We start from the raw sequence: 17,952 nt of genomic DNA, 5'->3' as shown, positions 1-17,952 counted from the left end.
CTAACAAAGTGTGAGGGCCAAGGGCTGCCTCAGGCGACCCGTGCGCACCTGCTCAGCGTGCGGATCAGGTACCAGAAACGCCCCGTTTGGAGCCGGACAAGATTCATAAAAACACGTGACTCATGAAACAAGTCATTTAAAAATATTTGTAAAGCCTACTTTTCTATTCATACAATTTAAATGGGAAATAAAGACAGACTGATGAGGGAAGGGGATGAGGGAAAAAGATGTTTTTAAAGTCTAGATTCGAGACTCAAATTCTGTTGGAAGCGTATGAGTCAGGTGTTCCAGAACAATGGCCTGATACCATGTGACCAGCTTAGCACTGGATGACATTCTGAACAGGCACGGACCCCTAAAATACAAAGACTGAGCCTACAGGTCACGGCACATAGGCAGCAAGGAATTACATCAATCCAAAAAATTAGATTGCCATTAGCCAGAGTGAGCACACATACTGAGCAGCGTATTTTTGGTAAAATTTGTTTTTAGTTCAGATGTCTCCTCTAGCACAGCTATACTTATAGACTGATATTCTTGCCCTGATTCAGTGAAGATACAAAGGCACACGTATCTGTAGACACACATACACACGCTCACATAAGGACGGCAGCCTCTGCTGGTCCCGAGTCAGAACAAATTAACAGTAAACGACGGTACAGTCTCCAAGACAAGAACAAGTTCAGGCTATAAAGGAACAATTAGCACATTTATCATCAAAGATACTTTAAGAAAACAAAAAGTACCTCTCAATTTCACACTGCATTCAACTAAAGAGAACTATTCTTATGACTAGATTTTCTTCAGCAGAGGATAGAATTGGTTTGCTATTCTTTCTAAAAACGAGTGTATAAAGAATTCCCTATTCCAGAAATGTCTGACTAGATTTCTAGAATACTGAACATACTCTTCAAATTGGCATCTTAAAATACTAATGTTTGAAGTTAATAAAATATATTTCAAACAATATAATATAGGAACAAGATTATATAAAATTCCCTGATCAGGAAAATTATTTGGAAGGAAAATTAAGGCAAAATACTGTTAAATTTTACAAAAAGGAGAAACGGGTATTGAGGGCTTTTTTTAAATGCCAAAAGCAACCTATAAAATGTTGATGGAAAAAATCTAAAGGTTTTCAAGCAAAGGTAAAAAGAAAAAACATGCAATTAATTCAACACTAAGCTAAAACATACTGCATAGTCCCTCAGAATCTTGTAATAATGTTTCACCAAATAACTGATGCCTCAAACACAACTGGGGAATCCAAGGACTAGAGGTGGAAGAAATGTTAGCAATCACTTATTTCCAGGGGGATTTTACAGATCAGGAAACAGGAATAAAGGTGCTAAGTCGTGTGGCCACTTGGCTGCGGCGGGACCAGCCCTCATCCGGCACTCTGGCGATGGGGAGGGCAGGAATGGCCCGGCATCTCCAGCCAGTCTGCCACTACTGCTGGTAACACAGGCTTTTCAGATACTTCAGCCTGTCATGTGGTAACAAATGATCACAGATCAGTACAAAGTGTCTGATTTGTACATTTTCTGCTCAAAGTACTGATCTTGTCTGCTGTGACTAGAATTGGCATTAAGAATAAATTCTTACTGAATACACTTAGAGTTGCTAGAATCATGTAAATTCTTTAAAAAAAAGTACTTCACAGAATAACAATGTTGATATTCAGAGGCTGGCAGAGTAGCAGCTAACAGTAACTACTCCTATGTTGGAAGCACACACTGAGAAGCTTTAGGGATTAATTCTCTCATTTAACTCTCAACAAAACCCCTGCCACATATTAGGGTCCTCACTCCCATTTTAAAGATGAGGAAAACTGAAGTTTAGGGAGTTTAAGTCACTGTTACATGGCAAATAAAACCTCAAGTACTTTATGTCTGAACTTTTAACTATTATAGATCTGAAATATTAAAAAAACGTCAGCCACCTATTATAAACTTCGGAATACCTTCTTTGAAATTCTTACCATTTAAAATGTTAAAATCTCCAGTCAACACTAATACATTCCAAAAAGAACACTCAGACTTTCACATAACATCAAAAAAGATGAACTGAGACAACTGGGTTTCATACTTAACATGGATTCCCCGGTAGGCCATTCGAGGTAATAGAAAGCATAGCAAAATACTTATCCCAACAAAATTTCTACTTCGGTCCTATTTAGGAACATAAAGACAACCCGCTGCAGTTTCCCAAGCTTACTCATGCTTCTTGCCCTCCTCACCTCCTTCTCTATCAGAAATGTATTACCTAAGGCAGACGGACCCGACACCCTGTTTCAGGCAGAAGCTTTTATAAAGAAATTCAATCAGTTTCCAATTTACGAAATGAATTGTGGCCTAAAAGTTATTTGGAATATGAAGTAAGATTAATTAGTTCCTTGACCAAAGCCATTTATCCTTCCAGGTTCACTGACGCCTTCAAGACCCCTTATCAGAAAAGGCCCCAGGGTCAGACATCGAGCTCTTCTGGCCCAGGTCAACTGCCAGTCCCCCTGCAATCGAAGCCTCTTCCTCAGAAATGATAAATGCCCCGACACCTAACTCACTAGTAGGGCCTAAGATCTAAGAGGCTGCCAGCACAAAAGAGTAAAATTAGTTGACCTCCAAAAAGGCACTTTTACCTGAATTAAAAAAAATTCTCCCTTAATCAATGAGTTAAAGAGAAAATAAAATAGAAAATATCAAAAAGTCGAAAAAGTACTCTAGATAATTCATTGTGTTAAATATATATCCAAAAAAAAACAAAGAATGAAAGCAAACATCAGACTCAAACAGAAAAACAGTAACACTAATACAGTAGCTGTTCTGAGGGAAAAATACACAAGAGATTTAGAAAATAAAATATATAAACCATAGGAAAAAAGGGAGAATGAAATACATAAACAGGAAAAGAATAATCACTGAAATAAAAGAATCAGAACACATAGATCAACTTTATACAAATTTCAAAAGCTGGGTGATATGGTTAATTTTCCAAAACATTCAGAAGTGACAGAAAATTTATCTACTACACCATTATTATTTAACACTGTACTACAAATACAAGCCAACGGTTAGGGGCAAAAGAAAGTTAGAAGGCAAAAATGCCAATGACTGCAAATAGTTTAGTTACACACAGCTGGAAAACTCAAAAGAATCTACTGAGAAACCATTACTAACAAAGACAATTCAGTAAAGTAGCAGTATATAAAATATACAGGATATAAAGGAAAAAAGCCCGCTGATAGGTACACGTGTGGCACCTGGAAACCATCTGACCAAAGAATGTGCAAGAGCTGCATGAAGAAAATCAGGTTATTAAAGGGCACGAAAGGAGACTTGATCCTGGTTCATTAGACGTCACCCTTGTTTTTGAATGTCAGTTTCTCTTTATGAAATTTATAAATTTAATAGGATTCTAATAAACATGCCACGAGACCTTTTTTTAATTAGACAAACTGATTCTAAAATTTATATAAAAGACAAGAGCTAAAAGATCTCTGGAAAAAAAAAAAAGCCACTCAGACAAAGGAATAAAACACACACCAGAACAGCCGAGCACACCTGGCCTGGTGGTGAGGGAGGGACTTTGCGACAATGGTCTGGAAACAAGTAGACAGGGAGGGGGCTGGATCCAAAATTCTATCAGAATAAATTCCAAATGGATCAAAGAGTTAGATGTTAAAAAATGAAGCCTAACACGTACTAGGAAAAAAGACAGAACCCTTTATAATCTTGGAGTAGGGAAGGTCGACTGATAAATTCAACTACACTTAATTTTTTAAAAAAACTTTACTTATGGAATTTTTACCAAACAACAAACTGGAAAAAAACTGCAACTTGTCTTAAAAAAATTAATTTCCTGACTATATAAAGAACTTTAGGATTTGAAAAAGACCAACAAGCCAAATGATATCAATAATTCAGAGAAAATAAAACACAGATCTCTGAAACATATAGAAAGAAAAAAATGCAAATTAAAACTATGCTAAAAATCATTTTCCATTCAATCAATAAAAATCCAAATTAGCTTCTGAACGCGCTGCCACAGGGCTCTGGGGAAGCGGGCATTCTCACTCTGCGGCTAGGTGGTCCAGTCGGCGCGTCGCCATAAGGCAGGTCCTTTGGCGACGCCCAGACAGCGCGGTCAGCTTAGCTCGCACGTGCGTGAACCGGCGGAACACACAGGTGGTTCGCTGCAGCGCTGCCCTTTACAGCACAGGGTCGGTAAGTCACAGGGCCTCCGCGAGCAGACCACGACGCGGCTGTCCAGACTGGAATATCACCTATGCGGTCACGTCAAGAAGTGAAAAGCCTGAGTAATGTGGCACCTCTTCAATAGGATGGTCGGGAGAAAAGAACGTTTTTGTATTTGCCAGAACTACAGAAAGATACAGAAGAGGTAGACAGACTTCACTGGACACCTTTTAATACTATTTTGAAATGTAAGTCATGTGAAAGATGTTTAAAAAAGAACAATAGTTAAACCGGAGCCAGATACTATTTTAACAGTATTAATCCTCAACAACGGCTTATAAAGTACTATATTACTCCCATTATACAGGCAAGAAACAAAATGAAAGCACAAAATGCTACATTTAACATGTTTAGTAATTTACTTCATGGTTTATTTCACCAAAAAAAAACTATATATATATATATATATAGTGATATATATACATATATATATATATATAGTGATACTTTGTCAAAGTTAGTGTAAAGCAATAAATTACCCACAGAATTTGTTAAGGCTCAACTGAGCAGAAACTGCTGGACCCACCGCCCGCGGGGCCTCCGCGTGGCCATCCCGTCGGCCAGTGCCCCCAGCTGCACTGAAGTGGACTCTTCTCTCCCACCCCGGCTTCAGTGAGATAATTACCAGGTTCGAGGTTCATCAAAATTACTCAAATCTAAACAGCACAATAAAATAACTCCTGTAATGTTTAATAGTATCCTGCTTCCTTGGTTCATCTGTACAACAAAAAGGTACATTAAATGCTACATCTGTAACAACAAATTGGATGGACCACTTTACTCACTCCAAAATAGAGCTTCCACTCATTTTTGTTATTATGCAGTTTACAATGTTCTCAATAAGAACTGGAAATATCTGATAAAGTGACCATGTGGAAAGGGTATTTAAATGCAATTCAAGACAACTATTTCAAGGGCTGTGTGAAGACAACACCGCTAAGCCCAAAGATGTGTGTATGGCGGTCATCCAACAGCTGAGGTAACAAGTGGCTGGCTCCCCGTGGATCACTAAACCACCGAGTCCTCCACGTAAACCAGACCGGAGGGTGGATGACAGCAGCAAGGAGATGGGAAAGAGAACAGAGATGCTAAAACCTACTTCAAGTTTTTCTAATTTAAGGCAACTAAACCACTAATGCTTTACGCACACACACACGCGCACACACACACACGCTCTACCATTTCCAACCAAGATATACATCACACAACAAATTATGAGCTGCAGCAAATATACGACAGAGCAAAAACTCAAACTGATGCAAGATACAGCTCCTTGGGCAGGTGGACGTATGACTGGAAAATGAGGGGAAAGCTGTAAAAGGCGCTAGGGTTAGGGGTTGGGGTTGGGGTTGGCGTTCAGGTCACAGGAGTTCAAAGAAACAAAGCAACGTGAGGACGACCACTGTGCACAGGTCGGAAGCCCCGCCCGTGCTGCCACGCCACGACAGCCACACTGCAGCATGACGGGGCTAACGGTGCTAAGTGAACTCTGCTTAGGGAACTGGGAGCTATGAAATATATTTTCAAAGTATGTTCCTCAAAAGTAGTTGGTACTTTAAAAGTTCCAGTTACCTGGACAATTTACTAAGAAACCTCATTCCCCAGCAATGTCAGAAAAATAAAGGAACATTGTATGTGACGTACCTTCAGTTTCAGTAAGAACGTCTTATACTTTACCCATACGCGAATGCAGGTAATTTTTTAGGTAACTTAGAGAACCAATAAAACAAATAAAAATGAAAAAGAAGAGATTTAACGCTAGAGAATATACAAGCACCTTTTTAGCCAGTTTCCCATTCCGCGAAGCTGGCTCATGGACCCTGGCAGTGCTCCTCCGGGCCGTGCACTCGCTCACAGTGACAGTGCCATTACAGAGCCACGGCGCGCTTAGCTCTTCTGGAAAACCACTGTCCCGTATCCCAAGTTCATGGAGACAGCAGTTCAAACTCAACACATGCAGAAGACTACAGAGCACCCTCGAGAGACGCATTAAAAAACAACAATACTCTGATCCTAATACATTTTTCAATCTTAACTCCAAGATTAAATGATAAATTCTAGTTGTAACAAACACTTTCCAAGTTGCTTTAAGACATAATTCCACAACAAAGATAGAAAATGAAAACGTACAATAATTGCACTTACGATGTAGGAAGCAGTCATATTTAAAACATCGCCTACAGAAAAGCGTATGAAATGAATGCAAGCTTTGCTCCCTCTGAACAGATTTAGCGTTTGGTCCGTCTATGTTTGGGGTACATTCAGGAGGAAGTGCACCGGGGAGCTGCTGCTCAGTGAGTTCTTTATACCTAACATTAACCAAGAAAAATGTAAGTAAAGGTGAAATTACGGTTTTAAAAATAAAGTTCCTAAATGGTTTCTGTGTAAATTTCAACAGTTATCTTGCCTAAAACACAAAAGAAAAGGTCTAGCCTACAATAATCTAGTGAAGAGCTATTTAAATAGTATGCATGATAAATCGAGAATCAAATCTATTGTGAAAAATGTTAAAATGAAACATTAACTGCACTAAAATTTCTACAAGTGTCCAGAGAACTTTTCCTCTGCAGGTACTACTGTAAATTATGTGTCTGTGTGTTATTCTGTCTACATAAATGTTGCGTAGTGGTACTTACTGTAAATTATGCGTTTGTGTTGTTCTGTCTACGTGAATGTTGTGTAGTGGCGCACCACAGACATGTCCACGTTGCCAAGTACTTTGCCAACACTGAACAATGAAGCGGAGTGGCTCAGTCAGCTACAGTAGCTCCATCTCTAATAAACCAAAGTGGCAAGTACATACCATACAAGGCAAGACCGCCTCAAAAGAACAAATCTTACTTTTCCTTAAGTTCTTCAGCTGTGCCCTTATCTGGAAACATTGAGGAAATGGCTTCGAAAATTTTATCAGAAGGAAATTTCCGAGGTGGGCGGCTTTCTTTATCTAAATATGGAAATAAATATGGAAAAAAAATAAACAAGTTTTCAATCTTTCATTTGCTTCACCCAACTACATATATATAACAAAGATAATTTTCTAAGAAATTATCAACTTTATGTTTCACTTACTTCTAACGTATTTTACATGTATCTGTGACATGCCAGTCGGTCAAACAAAAAATTCAAAATCAAATGTAGAACGTTTCAGACTGGGAGTCAGAAAACAGGCTGTAAAATCCCGGCTCTGCTACTAACTGGCTTTGTGACCTTGGCTGGTCACTGATCCACTTGGGTCTATTTGCTCATCTGTAAAAGGAAGGAGCTGAACTAGATGATCACAGGTGCCTGTTATAAAAGTTCTATGTTTGGAGTAATTGTCATTTACCCTCACATTCTTCTCAGTTGTCTTAATAATGAGCTTTGCCAAATCTCCACCAACTCTCAGCTCTGCCTTGGGACCCTCTAGTCCAGGTAGGCGCGAACCAGTGTAGGGGCTAAAATCACGGGCTCTGGACCAGTCTGAGGGGGCTGCCGCTGCAGCATTCTGATCCCGACTTACCTACTTCGCCTCACTAAAGCCCTCTTGACTAGAAAACGGTTCTGATAATCACAGCTACCTGTGGAGCACTGTGAGAATTAAGTGGGCTGGGACATACAAAGTGATTAGCACACTATACATAGTCATTGATCAATGTTATATAATGATGATTATGGTGACTGCCCAGTGAAACCCAAAAAACTAGAGCATATCCTTTTACCAGCCAAGGAAACAAAGACACTCAAGGACAGGAAGAAATGCTAAGAGTAATATTCTTATTTTGATTATACTACGATTGATGTGATTTTCAACAAACGGAAAAAGAAAAAGAGGAATGAAGACCTCCTTGTACTCCCTTGTTTGTGAAAAGTGCGGGAATGGCTGCACAGACAGACATACCTTCTCGGTTCTCCTCTAGACCTTTCTGTTTTTCTTCTCTTTCATCAGGATCATCTCCATCATCATCATCATCATCATCATTGTACTGACCAAGAGCATTCACCAACTCCACAAAAATTTCATCATTTATAAATCCACATTCTAAAATTCACCAAGTCAAACATGAGAAACATGCAGAGGAAAGCGGTAACGACAAACGAGTATGTACGCCTTTTCTGCTTTGGAAGAAACAGCCAGAGTTCATCAACTGCGCTCTAACATCATTAAAATCATTAAAACGGGGGGGGGGTGGGTCCTTCCCAGGACTGGCCTAAGGCACAGCTGGGAACAGAATTTATCTTCAACCCTTTCGTCTTCTCTTCAATCACTCCTCCCCCAAGTTTCCAGTGCCTTCTACTCTAACCTGTTCTTCTAGAATCTAACATTGGCCTTGGCGTCCTCTGAAACAATGTGTCTGTCAGACCTCACTGTCCAGACACTTCAACAGGGTCTCTGGGACCCAAAAACACCAAAGCTGTGACTCCAATGCTACAATTCCAGGTACTGCAGTGGTCTGGTGGGGAAGGTATTTTTGAGTGTAGGGCCTTTTGGAGCTCATGTCGCATAAGCAGAGCCCTAGTCCTAACTAATTTTACTGCTAAAGAATCTTAAAATCAATATACACTCACACGATTCTATCTAATTTACATGTTATTGTCATTATAATTTATGTTACAACCAACTATGCATAATTTTCAAGTGGCAAACATGATCCTTAAATACAAAATAGGGAAAACACTGAAAATTTTAGGCTTCTGAGCCAGGCCAGTCCAGCACAAAATTTAATTTAATACGAAAAAAAAAATCTTTTTCATACCTATGCGTTAAAAAAAAAATCAAAATCTCTCTCAACTCTTTGGTCTCCTTTTCCAAGAGAATAAATACATGGCTCACCTCTATCCCCATGTACTTTTCCATCATAATTTTTTATTAGTTCTTCAATAAAAGTCCCATCTTGATCTAAAACTTCATCCCCCATATAAGGAATGTTATGTAAAACAGTTTCATCTTCCACCTAAAAGTAAAAACACAGATCTAGAAAGCAACCTTATCCTAAGTATCAAATACTTTTAAATCAGCGTAACAACTAAAATACAATTGTTTTTCATAAGTAGATCTTGACCCACTTCTCCAAACCTAAATAGGCAGCAAATTCTAAAAGCGATAAAGAAATAAAAGACGGCCTTGCTAATAAGCATAATTGAGAAAAAAATTTAAGAAAAAATACTGTTTACCTAATCTAAATTATTAAAACTTACCATTATTTTATGTACCTCTAAGAAAGGAAAAAAGGTGTAAGTTACAATATGGCTCATCAATTTTAAAACATGTTCCTATTTCAGATGATAAAGTAACTGAGAATTGATGAAATATGGTTCATCAAAATCTACAACAGCCATGCCTTAACAAACAAACAAAAAAACCTAATATAAAGGTTTCTAAAATTCACTTGATCTAGTTGAGGTTCTACAGATTCTCGGGATATAAAATAAAGTATCGATAGTCCATGAAAGTTTATGCCAACAGGATTTACTCTTATACATAAAATGAAAACATTCTACAATGACATATTTCAATACTGAGAGGAAAAGATGAATAGCAAAACTGATAATGTCAATAAAGATAAGTTTATATCAAGGTTTGGAAGACAACAGGGAAGAAAGAGAGTGGTAGCTCAGTTCAGAGAAAATGTAATACTTAAGAATACAAGGAACAGGAAGCTGACATTCACGGGAGGAAGAGAATTTTTAATAAAGAATAAAAAAGACATTATAAAGACGAGAGGGCTCTGAAGTCCATATTTAAGGACACCAAACTGAGGATAGGTCTAAGTCTTAGCTTTGAAAAGGGTAATGGTTAAAAACAGATTTTTTAAAAACAATTCTGATGAAAAGAATGGACTGGCTCAGATCGACAGGAGGACATGGCAGCTTATTTCAAACGTGAGGTGCCTTAGGCTGGGACCACGACCCACAGGGAAGGATGCACGAGAAAAGGCCACGAGACACAAGGAGACTGTCAAGTAGGAACAGGCGGGAAATAACGAAGAAAAGGCAAAATTTTCCAATAATCCCTAGATAACAAATTTAGGACAACCGGAGAGTTCACACATTAGGGGAAAGGGAGATTAGGAGAAAAAGTACAAATGGGGTATAAAATGAAAACTTAAATGTTAATGTATGGAGCTAGTCAGATTCAAGCTTGTATAAAAATAGAGGGCCCAGTTTTCCTTGTATCTCGCTTGCAATAATCCCATTTAAACTACAGAAGTTTTTTTTTTGGATGTAAGCCTAAATTAAGTAACAATTGGCTATTTTGTCTCCCCAATTATATCCATATAACCTTTGTCTCCCAAATATCCTAGCAATAAGATAGTCTGCTCACTTTGCTTTAGTCAGTGTTCAACAAAATCCATGGGTGATTCATAAGTAATATTTATTGACAATTTTAAACACTATATTTTTAAAAATTTCATTCTATAAAAATAAGACTCCTCACTTAAGCTCTTGCAATATGATTTCCAAACTAAATGTTTTTGAATAAAGCATTAAACACACAAATTTATGGCCTTGCACAGCAGCATCTACAGCCTGCCTATAGCTATCCACTGTAAAATCTTTAAGAGATATAACACATTAACAACATCTTTTTTTTTATCTACTAAGCAATTCTCAAAGTAGGCTCACCAAGGATTTCCACCAACATTAACTTACTGTTTTAAGTGCTAAAACTACATATTTTTTATTTAACACAAAGAATGCACACTCAAATTTTTTTTGTTCTATCCTCCTTCATCTCTATAAAGAACTAAATACTAGTATTTCACTACAAAAGCTACTGGGCCAGTGTTATCTTGGAAATGTGCTTAAACTCGTGTTTTATAAGCCCTGAGAGTATTTCATAGTGTGCGTTATCATTTAATTCCACGCTGCCTGAAGCTGTTTAAAATAATAAATTCTCAGTTAACAAAACCTCAAAATCAGACAGATACAGGGTACTGACAGACCTCTTCAAGGATAAGCACTATAAACTTCATCTTTTAAATGTTTTTAATCCCAGGTATGGTTTTCATTTAACACTTCCCTTTGAAGAATATTTTAACTAAAAAGGACTAGGAAAAGAATACTGCAAAGGCTTAAAAATATATACATATAGAAATCCGTTAAAAAACATTACTCTAAGTACTACCATTTTGATAGCATTTTTACTCACATCAACTCACCTTGACAAGAAAATCATCTATGCTTTTCTATTTAAAGTAAGTGATTATCAAATAAGCAGAAGACACATTATTTACATACCATGAAATTCTGCTGCAGGGGAGACCAAGAATACATTATGGGTACTGAAGCAACGGCATTCAGAGTCTTTAATGGGATAACTTGTGTTGGAAAATCCAAGTCACTGGTCACTGAACACTAAAATAGAAAAAATAAAATGACTCGTAAATATAAGACAATCTGAAGCTATAGCCTTCATGCTTGTAAAGGGATGCTGTCTACTTGCATAATTCTACAAAGGAAATTTCTTTACCTAAGACAGTAAAGTTCATACAAACCAAAAAGTATTTTCTCCTTCCCTCTTTTACTTAGGGTGAAAAAAAAAAAAATGCTTCAGATTTTGCAAATTTTTAAAGCCCTCCAACCCTTCCCATACTTACCAATATCGAAAAGAATCAAAAACTGTATTTATGTTAGCCTCAGATTAACTTGCTTTCATTATAAATTTCTTTTACACCTCAACCACATGGAATAATATAGATGCCAACTATGCCACTTAAGTCTTATTCAGAATATGGAAACTTGTTAGGTTAACCTTCCTTATCTTTATTTTCCCTTTTAAAAAACCCAGGTGTCATTTGCTGAGTTATCAGATGATGTACAAACATTAAAGGGTAGATCTGAGTTTCAATCACAACAAAATGGATTCAAATTAATTCTTCAAAGTATGATCGCTAAACAGTAACAGCTGATGTTATGAAGCACTCAGTGTGCACTAGGCACTCACTATTTTGAACACAACATGTCTGACATTTAGTCATTACGGCTGTAAGAAGGGGACCACTCTTAGCCCGCAATTTACAGGTGAGAAAGTGAAGGGAAAGAAAGGATAAGTGATGGGCTCCAGGTCATACACTGGACAGGGCTAGAATTTACACCCAGAAAGTCTGACTCTGGAGCACCTGCTCTTACCCACCACACATTCTGCCATAATACCGAATTACTATGACGCTTAAGGACAAACATCCCCTCGAAATACCGTATTTCATCCAATCTATGATGACATCAATGTCAAGGCATGCCATTATCTTCTCTTATCACTAAGGAAACAATGTTGCCAGTTAAACCACAACAATGCTTTCTTAGCGCAGCAATTCTAAGATGCTTCAGACGTTAGAAGGTTAAAGTTTTCATCTTTGATTCTATGAAATACGGTAAAATTCTATGCCCAAATAACCACAGCACTTCCCATCCTGTCTAGGAATTCAGCTTTCTTAAAGAGTACTATTACCCAATTGTCAGGTCTCCAGAGCCTTCTCAAAAATGCCCTGGACATACAGTCATAATCTATAATCATTGAAAATAAAGCAAAAACAAGTAGAATTGAAGTGGTATAATAAAAAAAAATAATATATACACACATAATTATGAAGTGTTTAATTTTATTTAAGAGGTCTTAAAAATAGCAGGACTAGATTTGGTGAAATCAGAGCAGAAAGCTTTGGCCCAGAGGCCACACCCAGCCCGCAGCATCTCATCAGGCCCGGGAGGGGGGCGGGGCAATAATCTTCCAACAGTCACAGCCCCTGCAGCACAAAAACAGTTCCTTCCTCAGTGGAGGTGGAGGTTTAAAGGCACAGTAGTGGGGAAGGACTGTGACGGTGATTTGATTAATCCATTAATCTGCTTTCCAAAAGGGCAAAGATAAAGATAATAACACTGGAAAGCTCATAGCTCAAGTAAATAAGAAGGTATGACCAGTCTGCTAATAAATACTCCAGAACCCGCCCCCTTTCCCAGTTCCACTATTTGGCCTCTGATACAGTTCTTCATCCAGCCATCCAATAATCCAATAACAGCAGTTAACATTTATTGAGCACATACTATGTTGCAGGCACTGTGCTAAGTGCTTTATATACATTATCTTCACCACTCTCATCTCGGCCTTTAGCATCACAGCTTCACAAATGAAGAGGATGCTGAGGTTCCTCGCCTGGTCAGGAAGACAGTGAATCAGCAACCTGGGGTAGAAGCCCAAGTCTGGCTCGCACACCCAGGAGCTCCCTCACTGTGCGCTGAGATGCTCACAGGGTGAACGAACAGAGCCACGCGGTGGATGCCACGTACGCACCCCCTCCCCCGGCACCCCGCTCCGACTCCTACACCTGCGAAGTCTCCTTTCCTTCCTATTCGACTCAGTAACTTTGGGGCAAGTATCATACACTGTCCAGAGATTTCAAGGACAAAATAATTCTCATTTCTTGCAAAACAATTAGTTTTCGATTTTTGTTGGGGGAGGTACCCGATTCCGTGACTTTAATTCTGAAGAGTGGCCCCCTTTAAAGCTTGCAGCGGTCAGAGGGTGGGTGGTGAGGAGAGCGAGTTGCCTCTCCAACTGACTTATCTGCCTGCTTTAATAAATTCAAGGGCGCTTTTAAGGCTACGCGGCTGAATGTTCTAGCCAACGGCCAAGCAGGAGGGACACTGTCCCTGCTTCATCTGGTCGCTCCAGCCACGTAGAAAATGCTCGGGGCCTGCTGAATGAGGTCAGCTGACTGTTCCCATGAACAGAAGAACTAACAGAAGCACAGAAAATAAGACAGCAAAGGCTTCAGCGCTAAGTCTCGCCTCCAACCCCACACTTCGTCACTCCTTGACCCATCACCTCGATTCTGAGCCACGCCAGAGTCACCGCACTCTCTGAGGGCAGAGTGCAGCTTTACCTCTGTCTTGCAACCGTACATAGCACAGTGTCTCAAAAAAGAGTAGGCACTCAAAAAATGTTTCTGGAATGAACAGCCTGCGTTTGCTGGTTCTCCCTAATGGAGACTCCGACTTCCAAATTCTCTTTAAAGCTAAGAGAGCACCTACTTAGAAAACTGAAGGCCTAGCCCCACCTCGTTATCTATGCAGCATCTCTAGAAACCTATCCCATTAACTATTAACCTTAACTAATAACCATATTCCTTTCATTTATGAAATAGCAAATGCGAAAGCATTTGTTGGTAAAACAAGTTTGGGAATTCTTATTTATTGACTTATAGGAAAATTACTCAAAAGTCCCAGTTACTTACCAGTAACTTTTTTTCTTTGAAAATGTATCATCCTTGACAGTTATGTAATTAAGTCTCACATCGCTCAGAGCATAGAAAGGATTTCGACCTCATGGGTCTCCACAGCAATCTACCTGATCAGAGTCATGTGTCCTGGACTCAGAAACTCACCAGGAGACCTACGTCAACAAATTAAATTCTCTAAGTCTAGTTCCAACTTGAGAATCACACAAGGAAGTTATCACAGATTAAACTACATTAGTTATCAAGGATGCTACATTTTCAGAGAAACACACCTTACTGGTAAGTAACCAGATTCCTCTGAAGATGGATAGACTTACATCAACCAGCTGGTACAATAGGCGACTGTGTGGCTGGACCACTGGGAGCTGGAGAGGGAAGTCAAGCCAAAAATAGTAGTTGTAGGAGTACACAACCAAACTGAGACTCTTGGCAGAAGGCTGGTTCCAAGTAAAAACTGTGTTATGGAAAATCGTAGAGGGAAGAGCAGGTGAATGGCCTGCAGGGAAGGGAAAGAAATTAACACACCCTACTATGTGCCAAGCACTGCGCTAGAGACTTTAGCAACGTTAACTTCTTTAAAATTCACCACTGCCTACGAGGTTGGTATGACTCCCCATCTTCTAGTGGGACATCCCAAAGGACGACAGCCATAGCCATCCAGTCTCTGAACAGTCTTTAATGTCATAAGGGTTACATTCGACTTCCATATAGTAGGGAAAAAATACAGTCAGTTATCGAGTTCAAAATATTCTTGGATACTGGTTGGTCCACTTGATTTCATGCCAGAGACACATGAACTGTTGATATCGTCTAATACCCTTTAGCTTTTTCAAGTAAAACAGTACGGCAGTCTCAGACCTAAGGTGGAGAAAAGGGTCAGGAGAAGGCGTCGGCTGCCGCCCACTCCAGAGCAAAGCTGGGCATGACTTCTGAGACTGCCTATACTCTTCGAGATCAGAGTAGAGAAAAGATAACACACCCACGTTTTAATTCGCTAGCCCTTCTGGTGAGAATGACAGTGTGTGGAACTTAACGCCAGACCGCTGTCACATGAAGGAGCACTGGGGAAAAACTGTAAGACAAACATCAAGTTTGGATCGGGTGCAGAGAAGCTCGGTGGTAGAAGTGACTTCATAACCAGGGTTAGAAGGATGATCAGAAAAAGGTGAGTAGGGGAGACGAGAAGCTCCAGCAGGAGAGGGTAAGAAACAGAAATGGAAAGGAAAAAACCCACATTCGATCTCGACAGACACCTGTTAATAAACGCAGCTAATCGAAGGTGCTGGAGCTAAGGAATGAAAGAGTGGCCCATTCCAGCTATTTTGTTGTTAAATATTCCATTACAGAACCATCGAGACTGGGGGAGAACCTCTTCCCTGCGACACAGGCTCTCTCCGAGCTCACTTAGCGTAGCAGGGAGATTCATCCTGTAAGCGGCACTTCTCACATTTCTTCTCTTAAGAAGAATTTTAAGCCATATATAGCTTATATATAGCGCTTCACGTAGAACATGTAACATTTGGAATACGGCCTCGGGAAGTTCAGACCCTTAAAGCTCTTCCGGCACCCCAGCTTCACATGCCTGATCCTGACTCAGAGAAATCATAAGTACACGAACCTAGTTAATACATTAACTGCGAAACCTCAACACACAGGGAAAACCCAGTGCGGTGTGGGTCTGAAGGGGGCTGTGAGGGAGGGTCCTCTGCAGCTCTGCCGAAATCCCGGAAATCCGAAAGACAGCAGCCACAGGACAGGAGCTGGGAAAACTACGAAAACACTGTACGAAGGACACGAAGCAGGGAACAGAGCCGGGTCATCCATTATGTGCAGACTCAAGTACCTAATTCAAGAACAGTCCTGAGAGTAGAAAATAAGACCATTTCTGTCATTCAAAAACAAAACAGAGAGTATCATACAAGTCCAGGGTTTCCATAAACAGTGAGAGAGCAACTGTTCTGAAGCCCTGGGGTTGAATGCTACCGAGCGGGAGAGGCCCTAGGGAAAGGGAAGAGAGAAGCCTGTCTGTCACCACGCCAGAGTCTCTGAGGAGAAGCACTGAACCCCTCCCTGCTCAGGTGACTACCCAACGGTTAGGCCCGTTCTGCTAATCTTTGCTAACCGGATTTATAACTGCTCCTCAATCACTCATTGATTATTTAGTAAATAGTGTTGAGACGACCATAAAGCTAAATAGAAAAAACTTAAAGATCAAAACCCCCACTTTTTATACCAAAGGAAATTCCTGATAGGTGAAATGATTGTAAAATACAAAAATGAAAACAGCTAAAAAATGGATAATTTATAACCTGGAAGTGGAAAGACTGTCTGAGCCTTTAAGAAACACAGAAATCAAAAGAAGAAGTTCTCATTTAACTACATAAACATTTAAAACCTCTGTATAACAAAAATATACTGGAAATAACATCAAAATGGGGATAAGGGGTCTACAAAAGAGATAACTTTTATAATATACAAAAAGTCCATTAAAATCATAAGAAAAAAATGCAACCTAATTTTAAGAGATCTAAGACCATAACAGTCAATTCATAAAAGAATATAAACAAGCAACAGATACTTAACACCTAACTGAATGATTAAAGGCCAACAAATTGTAATAATTTTTTACATCACACTGAAGAAGATGAAGAAAATGATAACATTTGATGCTGGGAATGCAGATAAACACTCGCATAAATAGCTGGTGAGAGTGTAAAGGGTGAAACCTTTCGGGGGGGGCAATTTGGTAATTTCTATTAAAATTTTAAATACGCAGATCCTCTTGACCCAGTTACCCTGTTTCTAGGAACTTTTCCTACAAAACTACTCAAAAGATGCAAAGATGCATGTAAAGAATATTCACTGAACCACTAATTACGAAAGTAAAAAATAACGAATAAAATCTAAATGTTCATCCATTAAGAATAGGGCACCTGATTACGGTGTATCCACAGGATCAAAACTATACACTCTTAAAGAGCCTGAAGACCCGGAAAGAGGCTGTAAAATGATGGCCCAAAATAGCGGGCATGTTTTACTCAGGAGCAACTTTTAAAAATAAAATGTTACCATTATTAACACGTTATCATAGACAGAAAAAGAAACCTCCAAGAATAGTATACCTGAAACTAATAGAAAATACTACTGGAGGTCAACTGGAATTGAAAAGGTCTTTTTAATGCGAAAAAAGAAAAGAAAAAGAACAAAAGTTGCAGGGGTTGGACTACGGGGACTTTTATATATTTGTGTTATTTGAATTTTCACAATATCATCCGAAACGACATTTAATTGGAAAGATAAAAAACAAGAGTTTCATTGGCCCAATAGATATTCGCATTAGCAGGTATAATAACACTGCCTAACTAGTTGCCAAGGTAGCTCATGAAAGCTGCCCACACCTCCCAAAATAGCACTCAAGTGATATTATTTTATAAATCTAGTAATAGAAGATAAAACAGAATCCTAAGCAGCAAATTTAAGTCAAT

At 39.1% G+C, this 17,952-nt stretch overlaps 1 protein-coding gene across 12 annotated transcripts in view; it reads right to left on the bottom strand.

Annotated features, from left to right (window-relative positions):
- The window catches only part of EZH2 (enhancer of zeste 2 polycomb repressive complex 2 subunit), a 58,845-nt gene that overhangs the window by 10,756 nt on the left and 30,137 nt on the right, over nt 1-17,952 (bottom strand). For 5 of the 12 annotated variants that reach the window (XM_025038986.1, XM_025038988.1, XM_025038985.1 and 2 more), the window contains 6 exons: nt 14,785-14,963; nt 11,472-11,588; nt 9,064-9,184; nt 8,131-8,271; nt 7,095-7,197; nt 6,384-6,562 (listed from right to left, as the gene is read on the bottom strand). In XM_025038986.1, the coding sequence (XP_024894754.1) occupies nt 6,384-6,562; nt 7,095-7,197; nt 8,131-8,271; nt 9,064-9,184; nt 11,472-11,588; nt 14,785-14,963 (840 nt within the window). The remainder of the gene's footprint in view (nt 1-6,383; nt 6,563-7,094; nt 7,198-8,130; nt 8,272-9,063; nt 9,185-11,471; nt 11,589-14,784; nt 14,964-17,952) is intronic. The other 7 variants (XM_015596179.2, XM_015596177.2, XM_006920653.3 and 4 more) reach the window with 3 other exon arrangements.

The sequence above is a fragment of the Pteropus alecto genome, unplaced genomic scaffold (assembly GCF_000325575.1).
Source record: "Pteropus alecto unplaced genomic scaffold, ASM32557v1 scaffold48, whole genome shotgun sequence".
Lineage (NCBI taxonomy): Eukaryota > Metazoa > Chordata > Mammalia > Chiroptera > Pteropodidae > Pteropus > Pteropus alecto.
Note: the sequence above shows the minus strand (reverse complement) of the source record. Positions and strands in the feature narration are given on the sequence as shown.